The sequence below is a fragment of the Poecilia reticulata genome, chromosome 3 (genome assembly GCF_904066995.2).
Source record: "Poecilia reticulata chromosome 3, P_reticulata-male-v2, whole genome shotgun sequence".
In the NCBI taxonomy this organism is placed as follows: Eukaryota; Metazoa; Chordata; class Actinopteri; order Cyprinodontiformes; family Poeciliidae; genus Poecilia; species Poecilia reticulata.
The window spans coordinates 7,188,426-7,216,389 of NC_088832.1; the positions used below are offsets into that span (position 1 = coordinate 7,188,426).

The 27,964-nt window shown below is 40.5% G+C and overlaps 1 protein-coding gene across 11 annotated transcripts in view; it reads left to right on the top strand.

Annotated features, from left to right (window-relative positions):
• Positions 1–27,964, top strand: part of akap13a (A-kinase anchoring protein 13a) — a 140,503-nt gene that overhangs the window by 52,183 nt on the left and 60,356 nt on the right. For 8 of the 11 annotated variants that reach the window (XM_008404818.2, XM_008404821.2, XM_008404828.2 and 5 more), the window contains exons 6-10: positions 469–652; positions 2,787–2,979; positions 3,219–5,241; positions 7,865–7,950; positions 26,243–26,297. In XM_008404818.2, coding sequence (XP_008403040.1) covers positions 469–652; positions 2,787–2,979; positions 3,219–5,241; positions 7,865–7,950; positions 26,243–26,297 — 2,541 coding nt within the window. The remainder of the gene's footprint in view (positions 1–468; positions 653–2,786; positions 2,980–3,218; positions 5,242–7,864; positions 7,951–26,242; positions 26,298–27,964) is intronic. The other 3 variants (XM_008404820.2, XM_081605000.1, XM_081604999.1) reach the window with 1 other exon arrangement.

The window sequence follows — 27,964 nt, forward strand, 5'->3', positions numbered from 1 at the left end:
GTTTACGGTGTTATTAGGAGGTCGACGTAGGCAGAGGGCAGATAGCGGGTTAAATTAAAACTGGGAGTCTGGTGCACTTGAATGTGGCTCACCTCTACTGAGGTGAAACTATGTGAAGCGGCTTTGGTAATTTCATTGTTCTCGTGTGAGACCCAGCTTCAGAATATTTTTCTGCACAAAAGTCATGTTTTGTTATTTTTTGTTGCATCTTTTTCACACCTTATTCACAAAAGAATTCAGCACAAAGCTGCGGCTTTGTCAGTAAATATCTGAAAAGTCTGTTGTTTACCGGGCCGCTGCCTGTTTCTGCTGGCAGAGTTTCTGTGTTGCCGAGCTGCTTCAGCTGATGGTATGTGGCACCGACAAATCGGTTTCCCTGGTCCGCTGCATGCTCTTTTCAGCCTCTCTTTGTTTTGTGGAGTTTGTATTTATTGATGCATTTGTCATCTTCTGTCTCTTCCTCCGCAGGCCTGAGCCCTCAGGAGACTCTGCTGCATTTCTCGGCGCGGCGTGGCCTTTCTCGGGTGACCTGCTTTCTGCTGCGGCAACCTGGAGCCAGGGAAGCCCTTCGGTTGGTCAACAAAGAAGGTCACACCCCGGCTGCCGTGGCGACACAGCGAGGACACGAACATCTCCGTGAGCTCCTCACAGAGTGAGTGCAGCTTAGACGTGGGCATGGTTTGACTCTTTCATGCTGCTGCGACCTCAGATGAATGCATAAATGCTCAAAACAAGGAAAGCATATTGTAATTAAATAACTTTTAAAAATTAGAAATTAATTATTCAATTTTTTTTTTATTTTGATAAACATGCTATTAGGGCTCAACAAATTGTGATTAATTAAATAATCAACTAATTTAGCAATTGATTTATTATTAAGTGGAGCACGCAGATTATAAAAAAGGCAAACAGTCAGAGCAATAATTAAGGCAAAATTGTGCAAAAACTATATATATTTTGAATTTATGAAGAAAAGACGTAAAAGCATTCTTTCAGCCAGATGACCGGCAGTGTGTAGCAAAGGTTAAAGAGGAACGTCTCTGGGACAAATTCATGGAGCACTGAAATGTTATTCCCCAGATGGTCAGTTGAATGTTTTAATACGAACATATGCATAAAATGATATTTATCTATCATAGCAAAGTAACACACTAGGTCATCACACATTTGAACAATGTGATTTCCACACCAATGGTCTCAGTATTCACCCACTATTCCGAAATAGAGCACACCAAGAGCAACACGTATATTTGAAAGATGTAACAGGACCTCACAGCAAAGAAAAATTCCCTTCATTATCTCACATTCTGACTCATGTGTAGCCTGTGTTTCAAAAATGGTCAGATTGGTAGTAGTGAGACATTTTTCTGTTTTTTATTTATTTTTTTACTTTTTTTTTATAGGCACATTGCTCTAAAAAATAAGCCATGGTTCATCCAAACCTTCCTCACACTATAACCTGGTCATTTTTGCTCCATGTGTAGCTTTGGAATTTTGGTTCATTTTGTACCTGATTTCTTTTTATTTATTTATTCATTCATGTTTTTTTTTCCCAAGTAGAAAATGGTATCAACTCCTCCGTCAGTTCACCTGACATTTCTAAGTAATTTCCTGCATTCTGCTGCTGGGAAATGTGACTATATGACTCTGTAAATCTACCAGCAGGGTCCACTTGGAGGGGTTTTGGTTTGATACACATTGGCTCCATGCCATATTCCATGAGATCACTATTAAAATAACTAGGAATAGAATGAAATACAGATTTTTTTAGACAATAATATACATATTACTTCAATTACCTTTGAAGCCTGAATATTTTTTGTAATTTATCTTCAAAACTAATGATTTAACTATGAAGAAAAATGAGTCGATGCTAATGGTTTTAGAGCACAGGTAAGAACTAATGTGTCTACATGTACAAAATGAGTGTGATGTACAGTGAAAGTGTGAATTGACAGGAACTGAAGGACTACGCAGGGAAGAAAAAGTTCACTGCAAACACTTGTATGGCAGCAAACCAGAAGGCCGCTAATTTGGTTCCTCCTTCCTTTGTTGCAATGATATTGTCTTCACTGAACAATAGAAGTATTCAAAGAACATGGGCGCTCAGCCCCCGAAGCAAACCTTCTCCAACTCGGCGCATAGAGACAATTTGTAGGCAAGTGGCATTCCCATTTCAGTCATGGGAAGTAGCTCGGGAATTCGAATTGTGCTCCCGTTGAAGTTGTCAGGTATTAGCCACAATATAACCCTCCTTACTGAAAAGACTCGTAGAGTCAAATTATGCCAGTCCTCTGTAGACAAACATATAAGTACAAGAAAGAAAGAAAAAAACCCAGCTGCTGACTAAATGGGTTGAGGATCTTAAAGTGGAAATGCTGCGTGTTTATGGCAGAATAGTTTGTACTTAACTTAAAATGAGGATGCCACTAACTGAAAGAAAACGGCCACTTAGAGAGCTTCCCCGTTGCCGGGTGTAGTTTTAAAACGTCCAGCCCTCCCTTTATGTGTTGATGATTACATTTGGCTCTTGAAAAGTGAAGTCACTCTCAGCACGGGCCGATGACTTCAGCCAGCGGGCCTCGGTGTTGAGCTGAAGCGATCCACCCAGGATTGCACAAACAGATCTGCCCTACAAAGAGGTGCGTCCCGCTTTACGGAACCGAATCTGCAAGCAAAAAAAAAAAAAGTCGGAACACTTGAGAGGAGGATTTAAAAGTTTTCCTGGAAGGTTTATCGACCAGGAGTGGCCTTTCAAGGAAGTTGTCACGGCGCTTGTTTCACAGCAGGGCCGAGACGGAGGCGGACGAGGCATCTGAAACTCTCCAGCTGGTGTCAGCGGATGCTCGGGTGTGCTGCAATTCCCCCACGCTGAACACACACACTCTGACGGTGAGCATTCGCCCTGGCCGCAGCGCTCCGACCCTTCAGGAGAGCGTGGAGTATCTTCTGCACTTTTTAGGCCACCTCCATGCCAAGGTGAGTCTTATCTCCTGTCCCACTGGTGTCATCTGGCAGCCTGTCAGCTCCTGGTCTTTGCAGTTTGTTTGTCTTTTTCATTTTTTTTTTTTTAACCTTCAGGCTTCAGTTTGTTTAAGCAGTGGAACACCTTATGTAATCACAGAAGCTGGCTGTTGATAAGAGACTGGAAGAGTGCGGCTCTGTTAGTTTCTCTACTAAAATAAAACCTAAGTGTAACGTTTTTCTGTCCTCTGCAGGGAGTTTCTGTCTTGGAGCTGCAGTTGGACTCACTCCACACTGCTGCGGAGTGTTGTGACGGTGTGAAAACAGACTTAACCTGTCAGGATCGACTCCAGAAGCTCCACTCAACGTCAGAGTGCTTGCTTTCAGAAACCGGAGGGAGCGAGGGAGAAAGCATCAAAGAGGAGAGCGGCAACTCCATCGTAGGTGAACTAGGCGAGACTCGTAACTCGGAGAAAGACAAAAGTTTGCCTCTGGCGTCAGAAATCCCTCCCCAGCAGCACGGCCTGGAACCCCAGGGGGACGGGGTGTGTCTTAGTTCAAACTCTCAGGGAAAAGGCTGCCAAGGGGAGTGGGAAGGGAGGGCGGCCTCCTGTCCAGGACTGAATTTGTGTGACAAGAGTGAAGGGGCACAGGGTGAGGCTGAAGGGGAAAGTGACACTGTGGGAAATGTCCCAGCTGAAGGCTGCGGTAAACAGGCAGAGGAAGCTGTGATCCGGGAAGAACAGGAGGCCGGAGAGGGAGAGGAACAGGAAGCGGGAGATGTGTGGAGTGGAGAGGAGGAGGGCAGATCAGAGCGCACGGTTCTGACGACAGCCAGCGGAGACTCTTCAGTCATGGGCCAGTCTCCATTGTCGGGGAGTTCTGAACTTTTAAACCCCACTGAATCAGAAGCAAAGCTGAGATCTCAGGAAGGAGAGAACATTGAGGAAGAACAAACAGAACTTCCCCAAGATCCCTTTGATGGGTTCAATCCAGATAAGGAGGAAGAAAAGGAGGTTGGGAGGGAAGAGTTAATGGACCCTGTTTCAACCCCAGGAGACCTCCCCGACCCGTCGGCGATAGCCTGCGGTGACGTAATCGAGCAGCGTGAATCTGCCGTTCCTCTACTGCTGATAGAAGGCCTTTGTGAGGGGGAACCTCCGCCAGACATAAACAGCCAAGAACAAAACCAGGAAACAGCTGGTCAGGATTACGCAGCCGAGCAGGAGCAGGGCTCCGGTCCAGAAGCTGCCCGTCATTCTGGGACCGACGTTGGAGCTGAGAGCGACAGCCACAGCGAAGACGCCACCAAACTCCAAGATTTTGCTCCAGACGAACCCAAGAGCTTCAATTTTTGGGTTTTGAACAGTGCCGAGGAAGGAACACGGACTGACCAGTCATCACTAGGAAATATGCTCACTAAGAGGAAGGCTGACCAGGATTCAGGCGTGGCACATCGTGTCTCCAGTGACGACGAAGGAAGCTTTAGATCTTTTGGAAGTTCTTCAACGGAAATATTTCACCCTACTCAGGATAATAGCAGTCTGCAGGAGGGAGATCAAACTATGAACGTAGATATTTCCTCAACAGGATGTACCGAGGACTCAAATGATCCAACACCCAGCGTAAACCATGAACACTCACTAGGTGACGACAATGAGCTTCTGTTGGACGCTGGTCCTGTCAGTTCCCTGAACCCTTCAGAGGGTAGTAGAGATGAGTTGGAGTCTGAATCAGGGCTGCTAGACGACTTTAAGACAATGGATTGCTTGATCCCTGAAAGTTGTGAGGAACTGCTTATAGAATGTCCTGAACAGGATTCAGTGTTGGATCCAATTCTTTTAGTCAGTAAGGAAGTCCCTACTTCAGAAGCTGGTGAAGGTGACATCAGGCAGTCCTCCAGCTCTGACGTTAATATTGACATCCAGTCTGAATCAGAGGTCAATGTCAACGGCCCCGTTGAAGACGATCAACAGACGGACGGCGATGATAAACCAGAGGCAGCAAAGGAGAGTAGGAATGTACAAACGCAGCCTGAACAGGATGACTTAAAGGAGCCTGAGGACACGGGGTCGGCTGAGGGTCAGCTCCCCATCTCAGCACAGGACGCTGATCCTCCGTCAGACACCGTAGATGGTGTCTCTTTGGAACTGGAACCACCTTCTGCTGTCGCCGAGTCATCTATGGATACTCCCGTCGAGGATCAGATGGCTGCCAACCCAGACTCTGCCGATTTACTGGATGGAGCGGCGGAGAGCTGCGCAACTGCAGACCCAGGTTGGAAACGCTGATTTATTTACTTTCCTCATTGGTTTTATTTCAGGTTCGCATCCTCATGCATCACGGGGTGATTTGTTTGTCAATGTTTCATTCCTAAGCTCATTTTCTAAATCCGATTCAGTGCTTTTTCTCGTGATTAATGGGAAAAGCTCTGCTAAGTTAAATGCCATGCAGCTCGCTTTAATTGTGGTCGGAGTGGGTTTTTAGCATATCTCTGACGTCTTGCTGATATATCACTGTCGCTAAGACCTGTTGCGCTTACTTCTTGAGCTTCTGAGATCCACTCCAAACAACTATATTCATACAGTGGCTTGCAAAAGCTTCAGTACTCCTCTAGCTACATTTTGTGTTACAACCACTAACTTGAACATATTGCATTTGTATTTTATTTGACAATAAAATAAAGTAGTGCAGACCTCTGAAGTGAATGAAAGAAGGAAGCAAAAAGTAAAAAACATATTCAACTCCTTTTATTGTGAAACCTCCAAATAAAATCTAGTGCAACTTGAATTGTTCTAAGAAGCCACTTAAACGATCAGTAGAGTCAGTCTGTATGTCAGTACTTCTCGGTATCTCCAGCTGTTCTGTGAGGGCTTCAGAGGTTTCATAGAAAGCATTAGTGAACAAACAGCTTCCCGAAGGACAAAGAAGACGTCGCACCACACGGGATGTTAGTAGAGTCAGTCTGTATGTCAGTACTTCTCGGTATCTCCAGCTGTTCTGTGAGGGCTTCAGAGGTTTCATAGAAAGCATTAGTGAACAAACAGCTTCCCGAAGGACAAAGAAGACGTCGCACCACACGGGATGCAAGCGTCCCTCAGCGCGTTGCTCTGGGGTTGAAATGACTAATCAGATTAATCGGATTAATCGTGATGAATTGATTACTGAAATAAACAACAAATTTAGTAATCGACAATAAAAAGACAATTTGCTGAAAGAACGATGCACTCAGAGCAGGAATTAAGCCAAAACTTGACAACAGAGATGCATTTTGCATTTAGGATGTATAAAAAACGTTTTTCAACCCAGAACTGTGGCATATATTTGGCTTTATCTGGTTAAATTTTTCTTAAAAACAAATGTCAGTTACGAATAATAAAAAAAATAACGGATTAGCCCTACTCTGTACTGATGTTAGGTCAAGCAGAAAGAACTGAGCTTTTCACATGTTGTTAGAAGTCTTTTATTTTTCTAGCTGCCACTGCAACCTTTGCTGCAAATGATCAAGCGTACACTTAAAGGAATGCTAGGTTTTTGCATTTTATTCAATAAAATGTTTTTCATTTTTCAAAAAAAGGAATTGAATAGTTTATTTCACTGTATAAAAAAGGCTCGGTATAAAAATCTGCAGATTGTGCAAATGTATTTTTTATATACAATTAATCGTCAGAATATTCTGTGGAATAGTCCATTACTAAAATAACCGTTAGCTGCAGCCCTACGTTGCTCATCTGTTGCACATTAATGAGAGGAGCAGCCAAGAGATCCATGGTAACTATGGAGATCTACAGCTCAGGTGACAGGACAACTATTAGTCTTATCCTCAACAGATTTGGCAGGCGGCAACACTTTCACGTTCTCCATCCCATCTGACCGAGCTGGAGCTGATTTTGGAAAAGAAAACGAGCAGCAATTTCCATCTCTAGATGTACAAAGCTGACTTACAGCAGTAACTCAAGTTGAAAGTGTTTCTACGAAGCATCTGCCGTCGTTTTCCTTCCCTTTCACAACTGTGCTCTGGTTGTGCAGACCCGTCACATGAAACATGTTAAAATGTGCGGTTGTTGCCTCACAAAAGTGGGAAAATGTTCAAGGGGCATCAATACTTTCGAAGTGTGCTTTTAATGTGATTACATGCATTGTTCTGGCTGCAGGGCGTCGCATATGTCAGCAGACGGCAGTCACATTACCTCCGCACGTGACCGGCTCTCAGACACACAGCTAGAAGGCAGGATTGTGCAAAACAAACACTCCCAGGCCAGCTGGTGTGTGTGTGTGTGTGTGTGTGCGTGTGCGTGTGCGTGTGCGTGTGCGTGTGCGTGTGTGTGTGTGTGTGCGTGTGTGGGTGCGTGCGTGCGTGCATGCGTGTGTTTGGAGCAGGAAGTGAGACTTTTAAAACATCTCTCATCTTCTCAGTGAGCTTCCAACACTTTTCCCATGTGCAGTTTTCACTTTTCTGAAATAATTGTGCAGAATAAAGACGGGTAGAGAGGGTGAGGTTGGTGCTTTGCGTCACTCCCGCAGCGGCGTGTCATTGTGAAGTGGGAGGGTAAATTTACAGCGCGACAGCGGCCTCGACCCCCTGGAACGTCACTGACAGGGTCTCTGATTTTTCTCAGGTTGTAAATCAATGTTTTGGACATCTTATCGTAGTCAGTTCCCCTTTTCTGTCCATTGTTTTTCACTTTCTCTCATATTCAACACATCATAGTTACTTTAGGAATAGGAGCAAAGGTTGTTTTTTTTTTATCTTCATATGAGGACATTGTCTTGTTTTTTTTTTTTTTTTTGCCTTAACAGATGCTGGAAACGTGCCCTTTGGAAGCCTTTTAACACGGACTCTGTGTATTCTGAAGATGTGCTGTAGGACTGACTGTGCTGTTTGCGTGCATTTCTCCAGAGGCTGAAGTCGACAAACCCGAGGACGCTATGAGATGCACGGGGGAGGAAGAAAGCGGCCCAGCAGAGGGACCGGACTCCTTGATGGTACGATGAGAATCTCCTTGTTGTAAACGTGGCTTGGATGGTAAAGTGTGTCTTTAAACGCATCAGGTAGCATTTGGCAGGAGGATTTTTATTTTTTTTTTTAGAACAAAGGCAGAGTAAAGAGGCTGTGGAAGAACAAAAGCCATTTTTGACTATTATAAAAACACAGTTAATGTGTTTACATCTATTTTAAATCATTTTTAAAGTGTTTTTATATGTTGTGCAGGCCGTGGTTGGAGTAGCTGATTTGGATTTGTCTTACTTCTGTCGAGGATTTGTGGTTTATGCATCTGTAAATTTAAAGTTTCTGATCCGAAGATCATCTGGTTTTCATAGCATCTTAGCTGAAATTTACAGTAAAATCAAACCACGCCTGTCCACCTTATAAACTGATTGCATCTTTTTAAATTATTATTATTGCTGCCAAATTTCACTAAAACCCATTTGGTGTTTTCAAATATGGCTCAAATATTTAACTGCAGCAGAGCAAAATGCAAACAAATCCTGTTTTGAAGGCAGAAAATTTGAGTTAGGAATATAAATAATGCGAAAAAGGTTAGAAGTTGGCTTGTGTGATGTTACTACAGATAATTAAGAGCAAAATGAGAAGAAAAACCGATGGTGACAAGATCTGATTGATTTTTACTGACAAAAAGCCTGGGCCTCTTTTTGTTTGTGTCGTTGTCAGGATTGCTGCGCGGGTGATGATTTCAGAAAGCATTACGGAGGTTATTACAGTGTGCATATTTCCTGGTCAAATGTTGACAATGTTGTGATTTGAGAAAAGTTAGGGCTTCCAGCCTTTTTGGTCAGTGAATAACTCCACCAAATGTTTTTGAGGGACAGCAAGAATTCAGAGTGTCTATTGTAGGCTGAGTGGCTCTCCGACTTTTATTAAATCCCCATATGGTGTTGAAGATCCGAATGACTGTTAGGACTGCTTTAAGACCATCTAGGTCTCCTCTGCTGCTCTGTCCCAGGAGGCGAGCCTACTCTCCCCTTTCCTGTCTGCTCAGCCTCCGAACACATGGATGCAATCCTTAGCTAGACGAAGCTTTGCTCCCAAATGTTGCTGACTGACGGATTCCTCTGCAGCCATAGACTGGAGTGGCTCGGCTTATTCCTGGGCTGCGGTCTGGGTCAGCGGCTTGTTCTGAATGCCAGATGTGTTGGGAGGGATGGGGGGGCGAAACGAGAGGAGCCTGCAGGGCGGCAGGGTCGTCAGCAGAGGGCGACGTAACCTCAGCGGCAGAATCTTCTCCCCCCTCGCTCTTTGATTGTCAGAATAAGCCTCAGAATTCTGTTTGATTTCTGGGCCGAATAATAAGCAGCAAATCTGAAGGCAGGTGGAATTAGACCTGAGATTAATGCAGGAATCAATAATCCCACACTGTGTGTTTTGACTTGTTTAGACAGTGGGACACTTTGGCTTTGCTTGATTCAACATGCCTAGCATTCTTCCATCATTGCTGTGGGGTAAAAACCTTGCATCTCCCTTTTTAGTCATGTCAGTTTTCTTATGGAAATCAGTTTATATTGATCACCATCCTCATCTGTCTGGACTTTCATTAACACATTTCCAATTAAAAATATCAAAAAAGCATATATCTTTGACCAAACAGTATAAATTTATATTTAGAAGCCAGATGCTTCTTTTGTTTAATGCTGCGCTGCTTAGCCACACCTTGATGCATAAAGTGTAAAGCTCTTGTTCAGTCACTCCTGACGTAGGTTTTATTACCAGCAGCCAGACCGGCAGGACTGATGGATAAACATGAGATGGATTCGGATCAGCATTTTCAGTGTGGGTTTCTGTATAACAGAGTGGTTAGTTGGTGTTAAACAAACTGAAAATATACCTCAGAGAGTTCCCCTAAAGTAGGAAACGTTACAATCCAAAGAATGAAAGCAAAACCTCTTTGACCCTGAGAGAAAAGAAATGTATAAAAGTATATGTCGAAGTGGTTTATTTTGAGATGGAAAAAGCCACAGTTTTTTTTTTATTTCAAGAGTCTTCATGAGTTCATATTTGATTCTTATAGACCTCAGATAAAAGTTATATGGTAAAGCTGGATGAATCGTTATTATTTTGTTTCAAGTAAACCATCAAAATCTGTTATGACCATTGGTAAGATTTGTTGTGCAATTCATCGTTAAGTGTTTGGGAGCACTTTGTTATAGCTGGATGTTATGAAAATTTTGTATATTGTAATATTCCATGAGTGGTTCACATTCTTATATTCGTAGTCTCACTGTTTTTGCAGTTGAAGTGGAATAGATGCAGAATTTTGGTATGAGATCCTGTCAATGTTTAGTATAAATATTTAACTTTTAAAAAAATAAAGATTGGTCATTGCTAAACATTTTTTTCATGATAAACACAAATTTGAACAGTCAAATATTAGCATATGCGTAATATTTCTTAAACTGAGCTACATGAACCTGAGCAAAACATAAAAATAAAAACTTTTCAAGTGTATATATTATAGATGTGCCGATCAGGTTTTTTCCTGCCGATACCGATCACATAATAATAATTATGTGATCGGATCACCGATCACATAATTATTATTATTTTTTTAATCATAAACACTACCGGTTACATTATGTGGAAAAAGGAACCCAGAATTCACCTTAATTTAGACAAAAGCTTGTTTTTAATAACTTTTTCCAAGAAGAAAACTAAACAAAACAGGCATTGTGCAAATTGTACTGCTGTCGGTAATACTATCTTTAACAGATTGATAACATATGAAGGCTAAATAATGCAAAGAGCCAAAATAAAACCTCTCAACATTGCCAAAAAATTCAAGTATAAAACTTAACATTCAAAGGCAAAAACGGGTTCCATTACAATAAACAATCCTGAGTTACTGAATGAAAACTTCCTGATAGCATTGTGGCTAGCTGATTACTGCTAGTTCTGAGTGGCTGTTTCTGACTGAGTGGAGTAATTATGCAAAGCAGGGAGGAGATCGATTATTTTTTCAGAGATTATTTGTCTCATGTTAGGACAGTGAAAGTTTTAATACGGATGTAAAATGTATTTTTTTAAGTTAGATGCTGCAGCTTTAAGCAGAGGTTTGGTGTGAGAGTCACTACCAGGTGGAGCAGAAGCGGCGCTCCGTATGTGAAATATTACTACCTGTAGCGCGTAGCAGCGGTTCAACAGCGAGAGCAGAACCAGCGTCTTACATCGCAGCTCGAAGACTTAAATAATTTTGTGGGTTATTTGTTTAGCTTTCTGACCGTCATGCTAATCTGGGTGAGTGTTTGTAGCTGTGCGCTGCTTTACCTGCTATCTGATCCTCCATATGTCTTTTTTACTGCAGTGAGCCTCGATGTAGCCAAACTCCGTCATGTATGGCATTGTTTTTATGCCATATTAGATTCGTTGTGTTGATGCATTTTGACGTGCTTCAATTTTATGCCGCAACACGCAAACTTCCCCATTCACTCAGTGTGATATAGTTACACATCGCTTAGGATTTGTTGCTGTGCGTTTGCGCAGTGTGAAGGAAAGAGGAGACCAGCTGCACAGGCAGGCTGCGAAATGAGAAGCAGGTGATCGGTTTGTGTGAACGGCAACAAGAGACCGTGATCGGCTATCACCAATCATACACTTTTTCACGGAAATCGGCCGATTATGATCGGTGGCCGATCGATCGACACACCTCTAGTATATATAATATGTATTATATAATTGCTAGGAGTACCGTTCTGTTTTAGACATTATATGGAAGAAAAAATCTGTTTCATCATATTTCAGTGTAAGTTCAATTTTTTACATATCAGGAGTTGACTCCACAAGGTTACGTCAAATCCAGTCACGTACTATGCAACAAAAAAATGTGACAATATATATATAAAAAATATGAATTAAAACATTTTTATATCGGCAAACCCCATCAGATTAAGAATCAAAATAGTCTCCTGTGTTAAAAATACCATCAGAATGAAGCCAAGCTAATGATACTAATCTGTTCGTGTTCTGTTTTTCTTCTTTCTCCAATCCAAGATGAATATGATAAAAATGTGGGCAGATTTCTTTGGGAGGAGAAAAACCGTTTGTGATGGTGCTCAGTTAAAGCAAGGCATCCTTTATTGATTTAAATAATCTGTGATCAATCACTGCAGGTCACAGCCGAATTGCCCTCTTATCCTGGTTGTTAAAGACAGAGCAGTGTAGGGATTTTAACACTGACACTCAACAGTATAACAGTAGGGTGCGCTAGGCTATGCCATGGAGGAGCTTTATAGTTGATTCTTTGATTTGATATGACCAACTGTTTGGTTGTATTCCCTTTTATCCTTGTTATATTTGGAAATTTTGATCCAGTGAAAGCGTCTGTGTCACTTCATGAGTTGAAGTAAAGTGTAACAATTTAAACAGCATTGCCCCTCTTTTACTGGTTGCTAGGCACTGCCCACCATATTCTGCTGTTGGGAAATACTTCCTGTTGAATCAATAGGCAACTTCAAATACATATTAAGGACTTGGTAGGAAGAGTAATCGTCTTGCAATCTTAAAGTTGTGGCTTAATTTCCAGATTTCTCCTGTAACATGTCAACGTAGCTTTGGCGAAATTGATTTGCATATTGGTGTATTATTGTTTGCACATTAGTCAATGGGACTGGGTGAACATTTAATAGATGGATGATTTTAGCATCATAAAATTTAGTTGTTGCTTGCTTTTTTTCTTTCAGTTTTTTTGTTTAAAATTTAAAAACTCAAAATAATAGAAATACAAGGTGTCTGCACGTCCTTAAAATGTCTTATATTTATTTATCTAAAACTAAGGCCTTAAAATGTCTTGACCTTAAATACATTAATAGCAGGTTTTAAGTGTTGTCGTAGTAGCTCTATTTAGTCTTGGGACTTATCTCTCAGGCAACAGTTTGAGTCGCACGCAGACATCTTCACTGCGTTCTGTGAATCGAGGTGGTTGATGATACCACTAATTTACCTTTGCTAGCTAGCTGGTTAACTTTCTTGTGTCTATCATTGGTAAGTTCAAATGTATCAGCGGTTGGTTAAAAGATGTTCATCTTTGCCGCTAGCTCATTTCTGCTGAAAACCAAAGCAACACATATGAAGATATAAACATGGGATTTTCTTTTGTACATTAGTCGTGATGCAGGTCTTAAATTTTATTCATAATGGTCTTAAAATTTAGTTGTTCTTCAAAAAGAAACCCTGAAATGAGAATTTCATAAATAACAGCTTGTTTTTCTGATATCAAGGTAATGTTATTGATTTGGATTAATTCAAACATAACCGAAAACCTATGGACTCACCAAAGAACGTCAGGATGCAGAAGAGTAAGAAAGGATGTTCCCAGAAAAATAGTTCTCCCCCCCCCATCAAATGCAGTAACTGCTACTGTAGCTGCCTTTCCTCCAGTAAACGCTATGAATTCTTCATCAATGAAGTCTGTCGGCCTCACGATGCCTTCAGGGTCAGCTTTCACTGCAGACACACCCTCTCAGACGGGTTTCTGTTTTCATCCCGCGCTGTTGGTCTCATGTTTTAGTCAGTCTCTCTGGTGCTCATTAGGCGTTAGGATGGGCGAGGATTGTTGCCAAACTGTTGCTTGATAGCTAGCAGTAAAACACTCGCACGCGTCTGCCGGGACGTCGTTCCAGAGGATGATCATTGTCTTCTGTTGCATTGTTATTCTTCCATGTAGGCAGAAGAAAGCTGCGTAAAAAACCCCAACAACATCCAACCTGCATTGTGCACGACAGGTCCAGACTAGAGGCAGCATAAGCAAACATCCTGGTTTCATGGCATTAGAGAACAGCAATTAACAGCTGTAATATATGTTGTATGTATTTACAATTGCAGGATGTAAAAAAAAAAACTGTTGTTCTTGGAAATAGGTAAAGCACAGATGAATATTGACCAATCCTCTGTCAGACACGACCTGGAAGAAACAGACCGTTCATAAAGAAGAAAAAAAAAGTTTCAACACATGTAGAAGGAATAGATGGGCGGTGCTCCTGGGGACCATCTGTGTTTTGCACAGACAGCTGTTTTGGTTCTAGCGGTTGCTAGAACACGTCACTGCTATTTGTTGAGATCCTTATCTATGGCCCGTGAACTAGATTAAAAATAAAGCAGAGTTTGGCACTTACACAGAAATACATCATTGCTCTCATTTAAAACTGTATCATAGATCATGCCTACAATTGCAAAATTAATACACTGGCTGTTACAGTTACATTTATGTTCGCTAGACCATATCTTTTTTTGTTTGTTGTCTTGATTTTGTCATGCATGCCAACATAGACAAAAACATATAGTAAATTTAGTAATGGCTTGTAATCAAACATGCACGTTGCACAGAAAATTAGACTTTCTGCTGCTATTTTAAATCACCATTAGTCTGCAAACCAAAATATTTCTAATAGCTAGATTTTAATCCTGAATTTTATTTTCCAGTTAGCTGACCTGTAGGGGAGATGAAATGGATTAGGCTGAAAAACGCATCACGATACAAGTGTTCCGTTCATTGAAATCATTTTTCTGTTTATTGTGATATATATTGTTATTGATTCATTGTCCAGCCCTTAAATGGATGTCTGAAAAGTACACAACAAATAGTCGACTCTATTGCCAAGAATTATTAACAACAAAATCCAAACACATAATTCATTTCCTTTTTGTGCTAACTTTAAATACACATTTAAATTCATTTGAAATTTCAAGCTATTATAGTTTAGCTATTTGGGAAACCAAAATAAGATCTACATCTTTAAGATTTTCTCAAATATACAACATACTTTCAGCTTCGCAAAAGGTTGTGTTGGTCTGGAAGGGGGCTCTTGTTGACCTGGTAACACGTCGGCACCTCATAATCGCGGAGAAAACGCAGATTGAGGACGATTTAATCACACCAACTAAGTCAATAACGGCCTTTTGTCATCTGTCATAGGGTAACAATGCAGCACTTCTGATGGCTGCTTCACACGATGAGAGAGAGGCATTCACAGCCTCGCTAAGGCGAGCGAGAGCAAAGGCATGAGTCAGGCAGAGTCTGGAGAAGTTGAGAGACGACAGAGGACGAGAAAAAGAAGGGAGGGAGGGGAGCGAGGCGAAGGAGGAGGGTGGGACCGGAGCTGGAGTTTGGTTGGAGGCTGCCTCTGTGGCAGCCAGAGGTGAGGCTTAGCAGACAGCTTCAGCTCTCCTCAAGAGCGCTCCTCGTGGATTTTCTTCCCCCCCCAACTCCGATCCATAAAAACCCCGTTCTGGATATTTGTAGGAAAATGTACGAACGACACAAACGGAGGTACAGCCTCTGCGCCAAAGGAGAGCGCGCGGTGGACGTGGTTCTCATCAAGGTAGGCCACTTCCCTGCACTTTTCAAACAAAGTTGTTTTGGCGTTACAATACGGCCGGTGCCACAGTAATAACAGTCATTTTGGAGCAGAAGCTTTGAACGTAGAGCCATTAAGAGCTGCAGACAGATAAAAACGTAATGGCAAAAGTAGTAAAAGGCAGGGGGAGAAATTTGAAAGCGGGACCCAATTCATAAAAGCGAACTATAAAATAAAAAAAGGAGGCCAGAGATAAGTAATGTTCATCATTACTTTAAACAAAGTCAATTTAATAGTGCCTCGTGAAGTGAATTAGCAGCCTCGGTTCCTGAGACAGGTTGGTATCGCAGGCCTGGTAACGCTGACTCATAAAAGCGTCTTCCAAAAAAAAAAAGAAAAAAAGTTTATTTCTTAAACAAAGCATTACCAGAAGTATCATAAATTGCTTCAATGTGCTTTGACAAATCTGTGGGGGTCTGCCATGGGTGTTTCAAGGGTTTTCTGTTGTGTTGCACACTGGTGCATGATTGCACGTTTGTTGATAGTGGCCCTTCAAACACAGAGTGCTTATTATTCGGGGCGGAGTGTGGTTTCTGCATGGAAGCTCCTGCATATGCTTGTGCTTTATGTGACACCATGGCGGATGCCTGCTCTCTGTCCATCTCTGTGGAGCGACTGTGCATAAAACTTAATGAGGCTGAGGCTGTTAAAGGTCTTCTCGGGGTTATTTGGTCAGCACAGCGGGTACTTGTCCGACAAACTCTGCAGCTTAAACAGAGTATAAACTTCTCTGAAAATGGCTGTCGTACTGTAATTATATCCTCTCGAGTACTGAACTGTAATGATTTTGTGTCAAATCGGTTGAAATGAGAGCTAAGTGGAGTTTTTCTGGGGTTTTTTTGTAAATGGGGTTTTGCACGGCTCCCAAAAGGGGAATACTATTTAAAGCCCCAAATGGCACCTTTTCTTTTCTACACACAGAACTCTATAGCAAGTTTGTTTTTTCCACTGTGGAGTTTTGTTTGCCTTGATTGCTGATTTGGGTCTATGCTATTTCGACATTAATCACAATCCATTAATTTTCACAGTGCTGAACCTGCTCCAAGCCAAATATGGAGCAGGTGACAAACAAAATCACACATTGCGATTCAGTGATCCACACAAGATGTTTCAGAGAATCAAACACCACCTGATCGAGTCATAATAACGGCGTTTACTCTCACTTTGGCTCGGAAAACCAATCTGTCATTTGTCAACAATGATGCTCCCAACTGAAATCTAAACCAACATATTTTGCTCAAATTAAATGTAAAAGTGTTGTCACACCCTTCACCCCCAGTTGTTCCGCAAACATGCAAGAGAAAGCAAAGTGATCTAATGGCTTGGGTTGATATATGTTCAGTTAATTTACTTTTTATCTCAAAACCAAGAAGTTCACGTTTGTTTCTAGCATTTAAGATAACCAAACCCTGCATTTACTAAAGATCTTGGTTTCAAAACATCATGTTCCAGGGTATTGCTGCACACTGGCAGTAAGCTGCCCTGAAAAGAAGCTCCTGCATTTTCTGTCATATTAACAAGACTACTGTTGTGAAACTAAACAAACTATTTACAGTTAACCTTTGCACTAACCGATGCTTTCCCTACTGGTGGGAACCTCACTCATTTGGTTACACCTCATGATCATTGCTGATTGAAATACTGTAAGTAGCCAGAATAGCATATCAAAAGCTTGACCTTTCTGCTCGTCTCTTCCTTCATCTTGGAGCATCTTTGCTACTGATGATCAAACCATGCTTATAGCATTCCTGGCATAACGTCACCACAGAAGCTCCGAGTTGGGTCAAACTCTGGACTTCTGTGATACATGCAGCACAGAGAAAACCAATTGAGAATGAAGAGTGTAAAGTTGTGTTAAACTCCTTATATATTATTATTAGAGGAGTAGATAGCAGTGGTGGAGAAGTACTCAAAAAAATGTACTTAAGTAAAAGTACAAATACACAGACAAAAATATACTCAAGTAAAAGTAAAACTACCACATTAACATTTGTACTTAAGTAAAAGTAAAAAAGTACTGGCTTTTAAAAATACTTAAGTATTAAAAGTAAAAGTACTTGCTGAATGCATTACCTAATCCCTAATACAATATCATTAAGTGAACCGATCTATTTAATTTTATTTCACTAGAAATGTGCCATTTTAATGAACAATGCCACAGATAAAGCATGTTTTTATTATGTTTACTCTGTAACATAGTTTAGACTTAGATATGTGATTCTATGCATCATAATTTCAGGGATGGAAACATCTTGTCTCCTGTCCTAACATAGCATGAACTTCACTTTTTTTTTGCCACTAGTGGCAATCCAACAGTAGAAATCCAACAGAAAGGGGATGGAAAGAAGGTGGGTGGGGGAGGACATGCAACCGAGGAGTTGTAGTCAAGACCACCTACCCAAGACCAAGTCAAGACCAGCACCCCGCGCTACATGACACACAAAAAAAATAAGTTTTAACTATCAAAATTGCTTTTCAAATTGATCTGAAAGATCCACATTCCCATAAAAAAACTAGATATTAAATACTTAGAGCTGAAATGAATTTAATCAGTAAAGATCCGTCCAGAAGAATCGAATTGTTCCTGAATGCCATCACTATATTGCACTTTGGTCACAGCGTTGTCCCATATTTGCGACACCTCAGTCAACACCTCCACACAATAATTCAGCGCATTAGTGACAACTTTTTTCATTGGAGATGCAACATGTGTCTCTGTACAGCTAGCTTTGCTAGCATCACGTCCACGGAGCTTACCTTTCTTTAAGCTTTCCTTCCAAGTGACTCTAAAAGGTGGACAAAGTCCCACCGTCTGTGAAAGCGAAGCGCTGCTGATTTTACATGTCGCCATGTCAATTTATGCAGCGCTATTTTATTACTGACGATTATACAGACATATTCTCCCGCTCAGAGGAAACCACTGCGCATGTCTTGGAGCTTTGTGTGTGAGTAACGACAGACAGTGACGACAGATACGTAAGTCACGTTATTGCTCGGATTTTACGGCGCCTCCTTAAGTCCCTGAACTTCACATTTTAACGGAAAAAAGCACAATGCGACTTGGATGTAACGAGTAACGCGACACTTTTGTAAAAATGTAGTGAAGTAGAAAGTACAGATACTTACTGTAATATGTAGTGGAGTAAAAGTAGAAAGTATCCATTATTAAATCTACGTAAGTAAAGTACAGATACACGAAAATTGTACTTAAGTACAGTAACAAAGTACTTGTACTTTGTTACTTCCCACCACTAGTAGATAGTTTAGCCTGTTGAGGATATAAAAGAAAGTAAGTAGGTGCAGAAGCTAACAAGCCCAGCGCACTGCATGCGCACTGCATGCGCACATTTCTCTGCCCTCCTTCACTTCTACCAATCACACATGACCTCAGTGCGCTTTGATACGCGACACTGGCGGTGATTTGCACGTCACTCACCTAGGCCTGTCGCGATGACAAATTTTGCTGGAAAATAAATTGTACCAGAAGTTATTGCGATATTGTAATGGCATAATAATGCAAGATTATTGATCTCAAAGGTCAATAAACTTTAATTTATAATGAACATTTAATACTGGAACTGGAAGACATTTTAAATATCTAAAATAAAACAAAACGGAAGCAACAAATAAAATTAATTATAAAGACTGTGTAAACAAGATTGTCCTTCAAAAAAAGGGCTAGTTGAGACCAAAATAAAAGAGTGAGACCACAGTCATCCAGTTTTCGGTAGAAAGAGAAAAATTATTAATAGTGTAACTGGAAATTATTGATTTTTCTTCATCATGCAATTAATTGATTTATTGCTAATTGCGACTGGCCTAGACTCACCCTGCCATTACAGCAAGCGACAAAATGGAAGACATTAAAAAAAAGCTAAAAAGAGAAGTTACTGCTTACTTAAATGGTGGTCTAACAACAAAAGCAGTAAAATCTTAATTAAAATAACATGTGGGGTTTACTTCTTGCTCAGTCCTATAATAAAAGTAAATTTGTCTTGTCAGATCAAGCTTGGACATAATGTCTCTTGTCGGGATGGATCTTTTAGCTGCAGTCTCAACTCTAATCTGTTTTTAAGATCTTGAGGATGTCATCTAAGTTTTTCAGCATTGATGCGCTATGATCAAGGAATGACCTTTATCACACATGCAAAGTACTTTTCTGTTGAATGTGAGTCATCCTGAGATTCACATCTGGAAGAAGCTGGACTGCTCCCTCCAAACTGGAGATTAGTCTCTGTCACAAACAGACAATTTCTGTACAAAGTTCACTTTAAAAACACCACCAGGATTGTCTGCATTTGCCCATAGCCACCGGTTGGGACTTGGGGATGAGGGCACATGAAGGAGAGTATCTGGGAAAGTTTCCCTGCTACACGTAACACCTCACTTTGGTCTATTTTTTCCTTCCTGGACTTGTTCTAATGTCAGCTTCTCTGTACAAAACAAGGCTAGAATAGCAACTGTGTGTGTGACAGAGAGAGACACACTGACAGAGGAGCAGGGAGGAAAAGAGAGTGAGCGATATGATGGTGTGGGAAAAGGCAGTGGCTGGCTAACGGTTTCCTCTGCCCTCGGATGGAAACAGGCATTTGGCCAAATGACTTCATTCCAACCAGCGTTTAACATCCCAGCGTCTCTCCTGGCCAGGAGTCACAGAACACATCATTACTTTACTTACCAAGTACAGTCACTGTGAATGAGCCTTTATGCTCGACTAACTAACTTCGCAGTACACTAGATTGATGTGTAAGTACTGCATGCGGTTCCACAGATAGATGGGGAAACACCCAACAGACTTCAGAAAGCTATTCAGTAAGTCTTTCTTTCCATTTTTGGGAACTTATTTCCTGTTTATTATTCAATGTTTTCAGAGAAAATGGCAATGCTGCATTGTTGATTACTGTTTGCTTTATAGAAGAAGAAAATGATGTGGATGAAATATCTATGGACTTTACTTGCTGTGCTGCGGTCAGCTTGACAAATTTCAGAATTTCTAAGAAGTTGCTCTGGAAAGTGTGCTTTTTCTGATGGTTTTCAAATTAATAAGTTGTTTTCATCCATCCATTTGTCCATCCATCTCCCTGTCAGTCTGTCTTCTCAATCCATCTTATGTCTGTCATTCTCCCAATTCCTCCATCTGTACCTGAATACTTTTCTAGGCCTGTCTGTCCAGTCCAGACATTTTCCTCTCATTCCATCTATCCGCCCTTTTCCTAAACCCATCCGTCCATCCTTTTCCTCATCCATCCATCTGTCACCCAATCCATCTTTCTAACAGTCCATCCATCCATCCATCCATCCCATCCTTCTTCCAATCCATTCTGCCACAAATGAAACCTTTTCAGTCCATCCATTCTCCTCCTAATCATCCATCCACCATCCATTTGCCCTTCCCCTAATCCATCCATTCATACATGACACCATTTCTGTCTTTGGTATCTATTCTCCTCCCAATCCATTCATTTCCACTCCAAGTCCATCCATCCTTCTCCCAATCTGTTCAACCATTATTTTCCCATCCATTCATTCATCCATCCTCTCTTCTTCCAATCCACCCACCTGTCCGTCTTTCTTATCTGTTGGTCTGTCCTTCTCCAAATCCATCCTTTTCTCCATCCATCTCTCCTTCCCTCCTACCTCCAGGTTCCATTGTTTAGCTTAAACGAATTGACTGGGAACTGTGGGGATGTTCATCCAGTAAAGGATGTATTTTGTACCTGGGACAATGTGTAGAATATTTTATGTTGACCAGCATTGTTATGGCTGGTCAACATGGCTGGTCGATATTGTACCCAATGATGGATACAATATCGAGGTCTGCCTTGTTGCACGTTCCCTGTGGGTGTTATTTTGACACCTGGCATCCATATAAACACTCTTCTGGACTAATCAAACATCTCACAGAGCAGCGGCTCCTCCTGCAGTTCCAGCGTCTGCCTGTCAGCAGGACAAAACAAAAACCGCAGAAAAGAGGCTCAGAGAACACAGAGTCAAGATGTTTCATATCACTTCAACTTAGAGGAGGAGGATTTTGATAGAGTAATGCTGATTATTGTTGTTTATGATTTCAGGGAGGGGAAAAAAATCAGTCTGTGAAGAAAGTGCATTTCCCAGGTTCACCTGAGAATAGCTGCATCCCGAGGCCAGCTGCTCGCCACCGTCGCATATCAAAGCGTGCCGCGTAAACACGCCTGGCTTGGGAACAGACATGCTGTCTGCCATGGCATCCTTCAGTGCTGCACAACCTCTCTGGCTGCACGCCTGTTTGAAAACAAGGCAGCAGTCCAACTTCTGCATGCTCTGGCACACACACACAGACACACACTCACTCAGCAGCCTGTCTTATATTTTTAAACCAGATGTGTTTTTACTGGGTGCAGTTTAGATTCCCCCGACACTACAAATATGCACAAGACTCACTGCAGTCGGGGTGATCGGCTCCATCGCTGACTGACTCGTTGTTTTGCAGACTTCGCTGGCCGACACCTCAAGACTCTACTGATCACAACATCCTGAAAATAATCCTGCTTCATTTACGCTTTTCTCCATCATCGTGTTCATGCATCCTTAAAAACTCTTATATTCATGCATCTGAAATGAGGCCTTAAAATGTCTTAAATGCATTCAGAAATTTAATTTAAGACATTTAAAACTCACGGGTCTTAAATTTTTTCTTGTTTATATTATGTTGTGATTATTCAATCACGCTTGAATAAATTTGTTCATCATGAAATAAATTATTAAAACTCATGCCCTGCCTACATTCTCCTATTCGTGTCACTGTCTTCCTCCTTTTTTGCCAGTAATAACATCTGCATGTTAATTACATTTCAATACAGCCCAAAAAAAATCACCTCATCCTTGCGCAAAAACTTTTAATCGAAAAGCATGTTTGAAAAAAATTGCCATGTTTACATTAAACAATATCGACCTGTAGTTAATCTCACAAATAATATTTTCTTCAATAGTTTTATATAGATTTGCATATATAGATATATATGTATGTGCATTTTTGTTTTGTACATTGTTGTTGTGAAGAGGGTCGTACGTTTCATACATAATGGTGTTAAAAAGGTTTTAAAGTCTTAATTTTGAGTTGGTGAAACCTGCAGAAACCCTGTTTGTGATGGTTAGCGATGTTGAAGCTGTTTTATTCAAGAAGTTGAAATCAAAGGAAAATAATCAAGAAGTTAATGACATGAAATCTGAGGGGTTTTATTAACTGCCTTCTCAGCTGTGTCCTTTAATAGTAGCCATACATTTTTATTCCATCAATTCAGCCAAAATAAAGACGCATCAGTTTTTGGTTTCTCCGCGCTCCGACCCATTCACAGGTGTACATTTCATTCCAGTTCATTCAGCGCCAATAATCTTCCGATTCTGTTCTTTCTGTAAACGTACTGTATCTTATTTTAGCTCCCATGCCTCATTTGAGTGTGTTTCTAACATTCCAGTGCCACTTTCCCTGATGAGGTTAATCCACACCGGCCCCTTTGTAGCAAGCAGCATCCGGAACCTGTGCAAGCATTTACAGTACATCTTTCACGTTTGTGTGTGTACCGAAGCCCTCTGTGACCAGCTAATCTTTCCTCGTCAGCGTGTTTGTTCTCTCTCAGCGGGCCCTGTTTGATATCTGAACACAGCTGCGAGGAAAAGGGGGGAAAAAAACAAAAAAAAAGAATCTGCATCTAAGTGTGTGGGATTTGTTGTGTGCATGTGAGACTTGATGAAGGAGCCAAGGCAACACAAGCAAGCTTTTATCATGTGGCTCTGCTGAACAGGTTGCAGGTAGCAGCGTTTTATGCGTGTGTGTGTTTGCAGGAAAGCTAAAGTGTAAAAGCTCTAGCTCTCTCCTCCCAGGCCTGGACAACAGAGCTCAGTGTTTCTCTGGGTCAGTGGGCTAGTCGATAGCGTGCGCTGGGAGAGCAGAGGGTTAGTTTCTTAAACCCCCACTGGAGTTGACCTTCCTGCTAGTGCACAGTCTCTCATCCGGTCTTGGGTATTTATATGTTTTTTTGCAATATCTGATGAAAATCCATGGGAAATCCGTGGCAAACCTTGTACAACATGAAAACTGTCGAACGTAAAAAAACAAAACAAAAAGCAAGCCTCTACATCTATCTAAACTGCAGCTGTACAGAAATAAGTTTGCAAAGACAAATGGTTGAAATAAGTACATAGTTCACCAGGTACATAGTTGTTGACGGTTATTTTAGAAATTGATTAATCTTTTGATCTGATGATTAATCAGGTAAAAAAAAAAACTGGCACATTCTGGCAGATTTTTCATTGAACCACTTAAACCTCCTTTATACAATATTAGAAACGCTTGAAAAATGGCAAATATTTCAATTCCTTTTTTTCCAACTGTCAGAAAAACTCTTGATTAATCAATCAATCAGATATAAATGTGCTTCAGTAGGCGCTCCCAGCCTCTTACTTGAGGCTCTCTCAACTTAAATCCATCTTTGCCTCTTTGACCTTCAATTTTCACACACATCCTAGCCCATCTACAGTCCAATGTTTAATTCATATATCATAAAACAGGAGATTATCTTTCTGTAAATCCTTCACCCTGGTCTTTAATATCTTTGTCCAGAGGAGAGATCTCTGTGTCGTTGCCGTTGACTTGAAGGCTTTTCTTTACTCAGACTTTTTGCCAGGAACATATTAACCTTAAGTAAGACGTCAATCTGTATGATCCACAAGTCTAAAATATGTTGTCTGTGCAAAAATTATTCTTCTACACCAAAATAATCTCCTCATAGATATTCTGAGCTTGAAATGTAGAAACTCTCCAACTTAATAGGAATATGTCACAATCAATAAAAATATACTTTATTTCGTCTCAGAAGGAGTGGAAATTGGTGAATAAATCTTCTCGGTGCCTCCGGACTATTCCATCTGTGGCTTGCATTCTTACAGATGCACTTGATTGTCTTTTTTTTTTTTTCTTTGCAGTTGCATTTTTTTACACTTTGTGCACAAGAACTCTTATGACAGCGTATTAGTTCCAGGCTAAACATCGTTTTGTTTTTTAATTATGAGAATAGAGTCATAATTTTACAAGAATGCAGTCATAACATTAGCAGAATAAAGACTAAATTTTACAGGTTCATTCTTCAACATGGATGAAGTCGTTGGCTCAATCATTTTGAAACCCTGCTACAGATAATAATTTGATGCTGATGCATTAAAATGTTCAGTATTTTCTTATTTGTGTGACTGATACAAAGTATAACTTCACAAGAAGATTTTTTTTTTATTATTATTTTTTTGTGTTGGAGTTCTCAGAGAATTACTACTTAATTGTCCTAATATTACGACTTTATTTTGGTAATATTATGACTGTTCTCACATTATTATGGCTTTATCTTTACTTTATTATGACATGACTTTGTTCTCGTTTTATCACAACTTTGTTCTCATACTATATTGACTTCATTGTCTTATTACAACTTTTTTCTTGTAATATTTCAACCTTATTGTCGTATGACTAAATTCTTGCAACATTATGACTTTATTTTAATTTTACTATAACTATTCTCATATCAGTCCGACTTTATTCTCATATTTTTCTAACTTTATTTTGTAATATGACTATATTTTTTAACCACAACTTTATTCTCATATTATTCTTTAATTATTTTGACTTTGTCCTCATATTCTAACTACATCTTGCATTATTACAACTTTTTTCTCGTATTATTTCAACTTTATCATTGTACGACAATATTCTTTGAATATTATGACTTTATTCTCATAATGAAAAAAAAATCATCTTAGTCTGGCCCAAATACTCTGTCACAGACTCTGGACACCTGACTGTGTCAAAAATGTGACAGCCAAACAGCAGGCAGTTAAATCAAGTGAATACATTCAGAGAGCTGAACAGGAAGAGGGTCCCCAAATTCATCTCTTCTTTGGGCCCCAGAAAATCTTGGACCGGCTCTGAATAAAGGCTCCAGAGTCCATTAAAGTTCTTGGCGTGCCAACAGTCGGTGAGTGAAATTCGATCTGACTCATGTTGGACCAACACCTTTTGTTTTCCCAGATGAAAACAGGACGTGGCCTTCAGATCATAAAGCTGTTTATTCCCAACTCAAGGCTCTGTTTCTGTACGGGCAAGTTTAAAGGCTAACGCTAAAGCTTGCTGATCTGAGCCAGAATTAGCGTGAGCTTACCGGGGTGGAAGCTAAATGGGGCGAATTAAGGAGGGGAGGAAATGAACTAAAGAAAGACTGGAACAAAGCAAAGAGAAATGCAGTAACGAAGACAAAAAAATATATAAAAGCGTCTCTGTTCGCAGATATCAGATTAACAGGCCGTGCTTTTGTTGTGTAGTTGTCAGCTCAACAACCAGTGGCAAAGTGGGTTGAAATGAAAAAAAAAAAAAAAAGAAGTGATTTGGTGATATTTATAGTAGGAAGCAGCTCAAAGTGGGAGCAGTTTTATTTCCCCTTCATGGACGGCGTTCATTAAAAGTTGGGAAGCTTCTCTGAGGCCAGCTAGCTTTTGAGTTAGCTGTGGTGACCTGTTGTCTCTCTTTCTCTCTGTAACACACACTCACCACCGCAGCTGTTGTGTAAACATTAATCCCACAAAGGAAGCAGAGCCCCAGCGTTGTGACCGCACATCTCAAACAGGCCGCTCCTGCGTATCCGTGTTTTGAGCGGAGAAAAAAGTTTGAACTTTTTCAAGTAACTTCCTCTGTGGTTCAGACGAAGACCCCGGCCCCCCGAGAGGAACCATAGAGTCCCACGAACACCCGAGTCGTTTACGTTCGCCTCTCGTTCTGAACACACAGCAGCAGCGCTCTCTTTAGCAGACAATGTCGTTCTGCATCATTATTTCTTTGTGGGTGATGGTCACATGGTGATGAGGCTGATTCAGTGTCTTCCTGTTTCTGTAGATCCACCGAGACAGAGAGGCGTCGTTCCACCAGACTTGCAACCCTCAGCACTCAGGTAAGAGCTTCAGGAGGCTCCAGTTTTCTCCATCACTTTAGAAAGATTGCCTACTGTTGATATTTTTAATGCTTTTGTTTAGTTGTGAAGTTTTAGATATTTCTATAAGCTTGCTGCTCTGTTTAGCGTGTGGGTGTTTTCAGCTAGATGCTCATCCTTTCGAAATTTAGATGTCCAACTTGATCACTTTTCAGTCTGCTGTCGCTTAGACAAAGCAAAGGCGCAGTTTTTAGAGAGCATAGGTTTCCTAGAACATAACTTAAAAAACAAAACAAAAAAAACAGAGAAAGCCCAGTCTGTATGGCCATATTTTTTGCATCTCAAAAGAGGAAATGAAGGCAGATAAATACAACATAGATGTTCAAAAACACTAAGCTGATATTTTTCTCACATGCTGGTGGTTTTTGGGTGTTCAGATCAAAGCGACAACCTTTGAGTTGGGTAAACATCAAAAGTTTTCTTAGATCTTCTTTCCATGCAAGCGGTATCCAGCTCAGGAGATAAGATGATATACAATGTTGTATTCACAGTAAGAGATGAGATTTTACCTACATTTCATAGAAACCAACTAATATCTCAGAAATCACAAACTGTTTTAAAGGATCTGGATTTGGTGTAACATAATCCAGTCCATGTTTGACAAGACTACGTAGTGTGATTTTTGGGCTAATTTAATTCTAACATGGTTATGATGTGATTAAAAACATCAAAAATGTGTTTTTGCAAATAGATTTTTTTTCTTAGAAAAATTCTATTAGTATTTTAGATTCTGAACTGCAGATGATCAAAGGCAGTCCAAATTCATAAAAAGAAATCTTTAGTTTAGCATCAAATGTCACTTTATCAATAATACTTATGCATGATAATTATTTTGGGTACAAAGTTTTTGTTTCTCCACTCTGTTGCTCTGTATTTAGTTTTTCCACTAAGTACATCAAATTCTGCAAGATTAGCATAAAATATAAATGTAATATAATCAGTCGGAGTGGCTGGCACTTTACTGAGTATTGTTATCCAGACTGAGCTGAAATTTTTACTTTATTTAATACAACTTGAGAACTACTTCCTTTCTACCTTCAAAATAAGAGAATTAAACATGAATACATGGTGTGAAACTTAAAGCCCTCGCCATCATATCTACTTAGAATACTTTTTTACTCTCGGCTCACCAGGCAAAATCATGTGCGAACAGCAGTTAGCGCTTTGTGAGACGGCCGTCAATTTTAATGTGGCATGTTAATATAATTGCTTGCATAGTGTTTTGTCACTTAAAAGTGCATTTTTTTAATAGTGCATAGATTTTCTTTTTATACTTGACATTTTCTTTCCTTTTCAAGCATTGTTTTCGCTGAAAACAATGTGATGTGCTGCTGAGCTTTTCCTGCTTTTTTTTTTTTGGTATGTTACTGCATGCAACGAGCACAAGAAGAATGGAATCCATTATTTAGCTGGCTCCACAGGGATGATGGTGTTGGGATTATTTATGCACGCACTTGAAGAGAGCTGAATTTCATTAGACTTAGAGAAAGTTGAAGATGAAGCAGGACTGTGGGAAGAGATGTGATGTAAACCCAGCAGAAGTCGAGGCAATAGTTGAAGTAACAGCAAGTGGCTCATGGGGAAACATATCTCCACGGTGACTCGACTTCTTATGCCTTACATTCAGC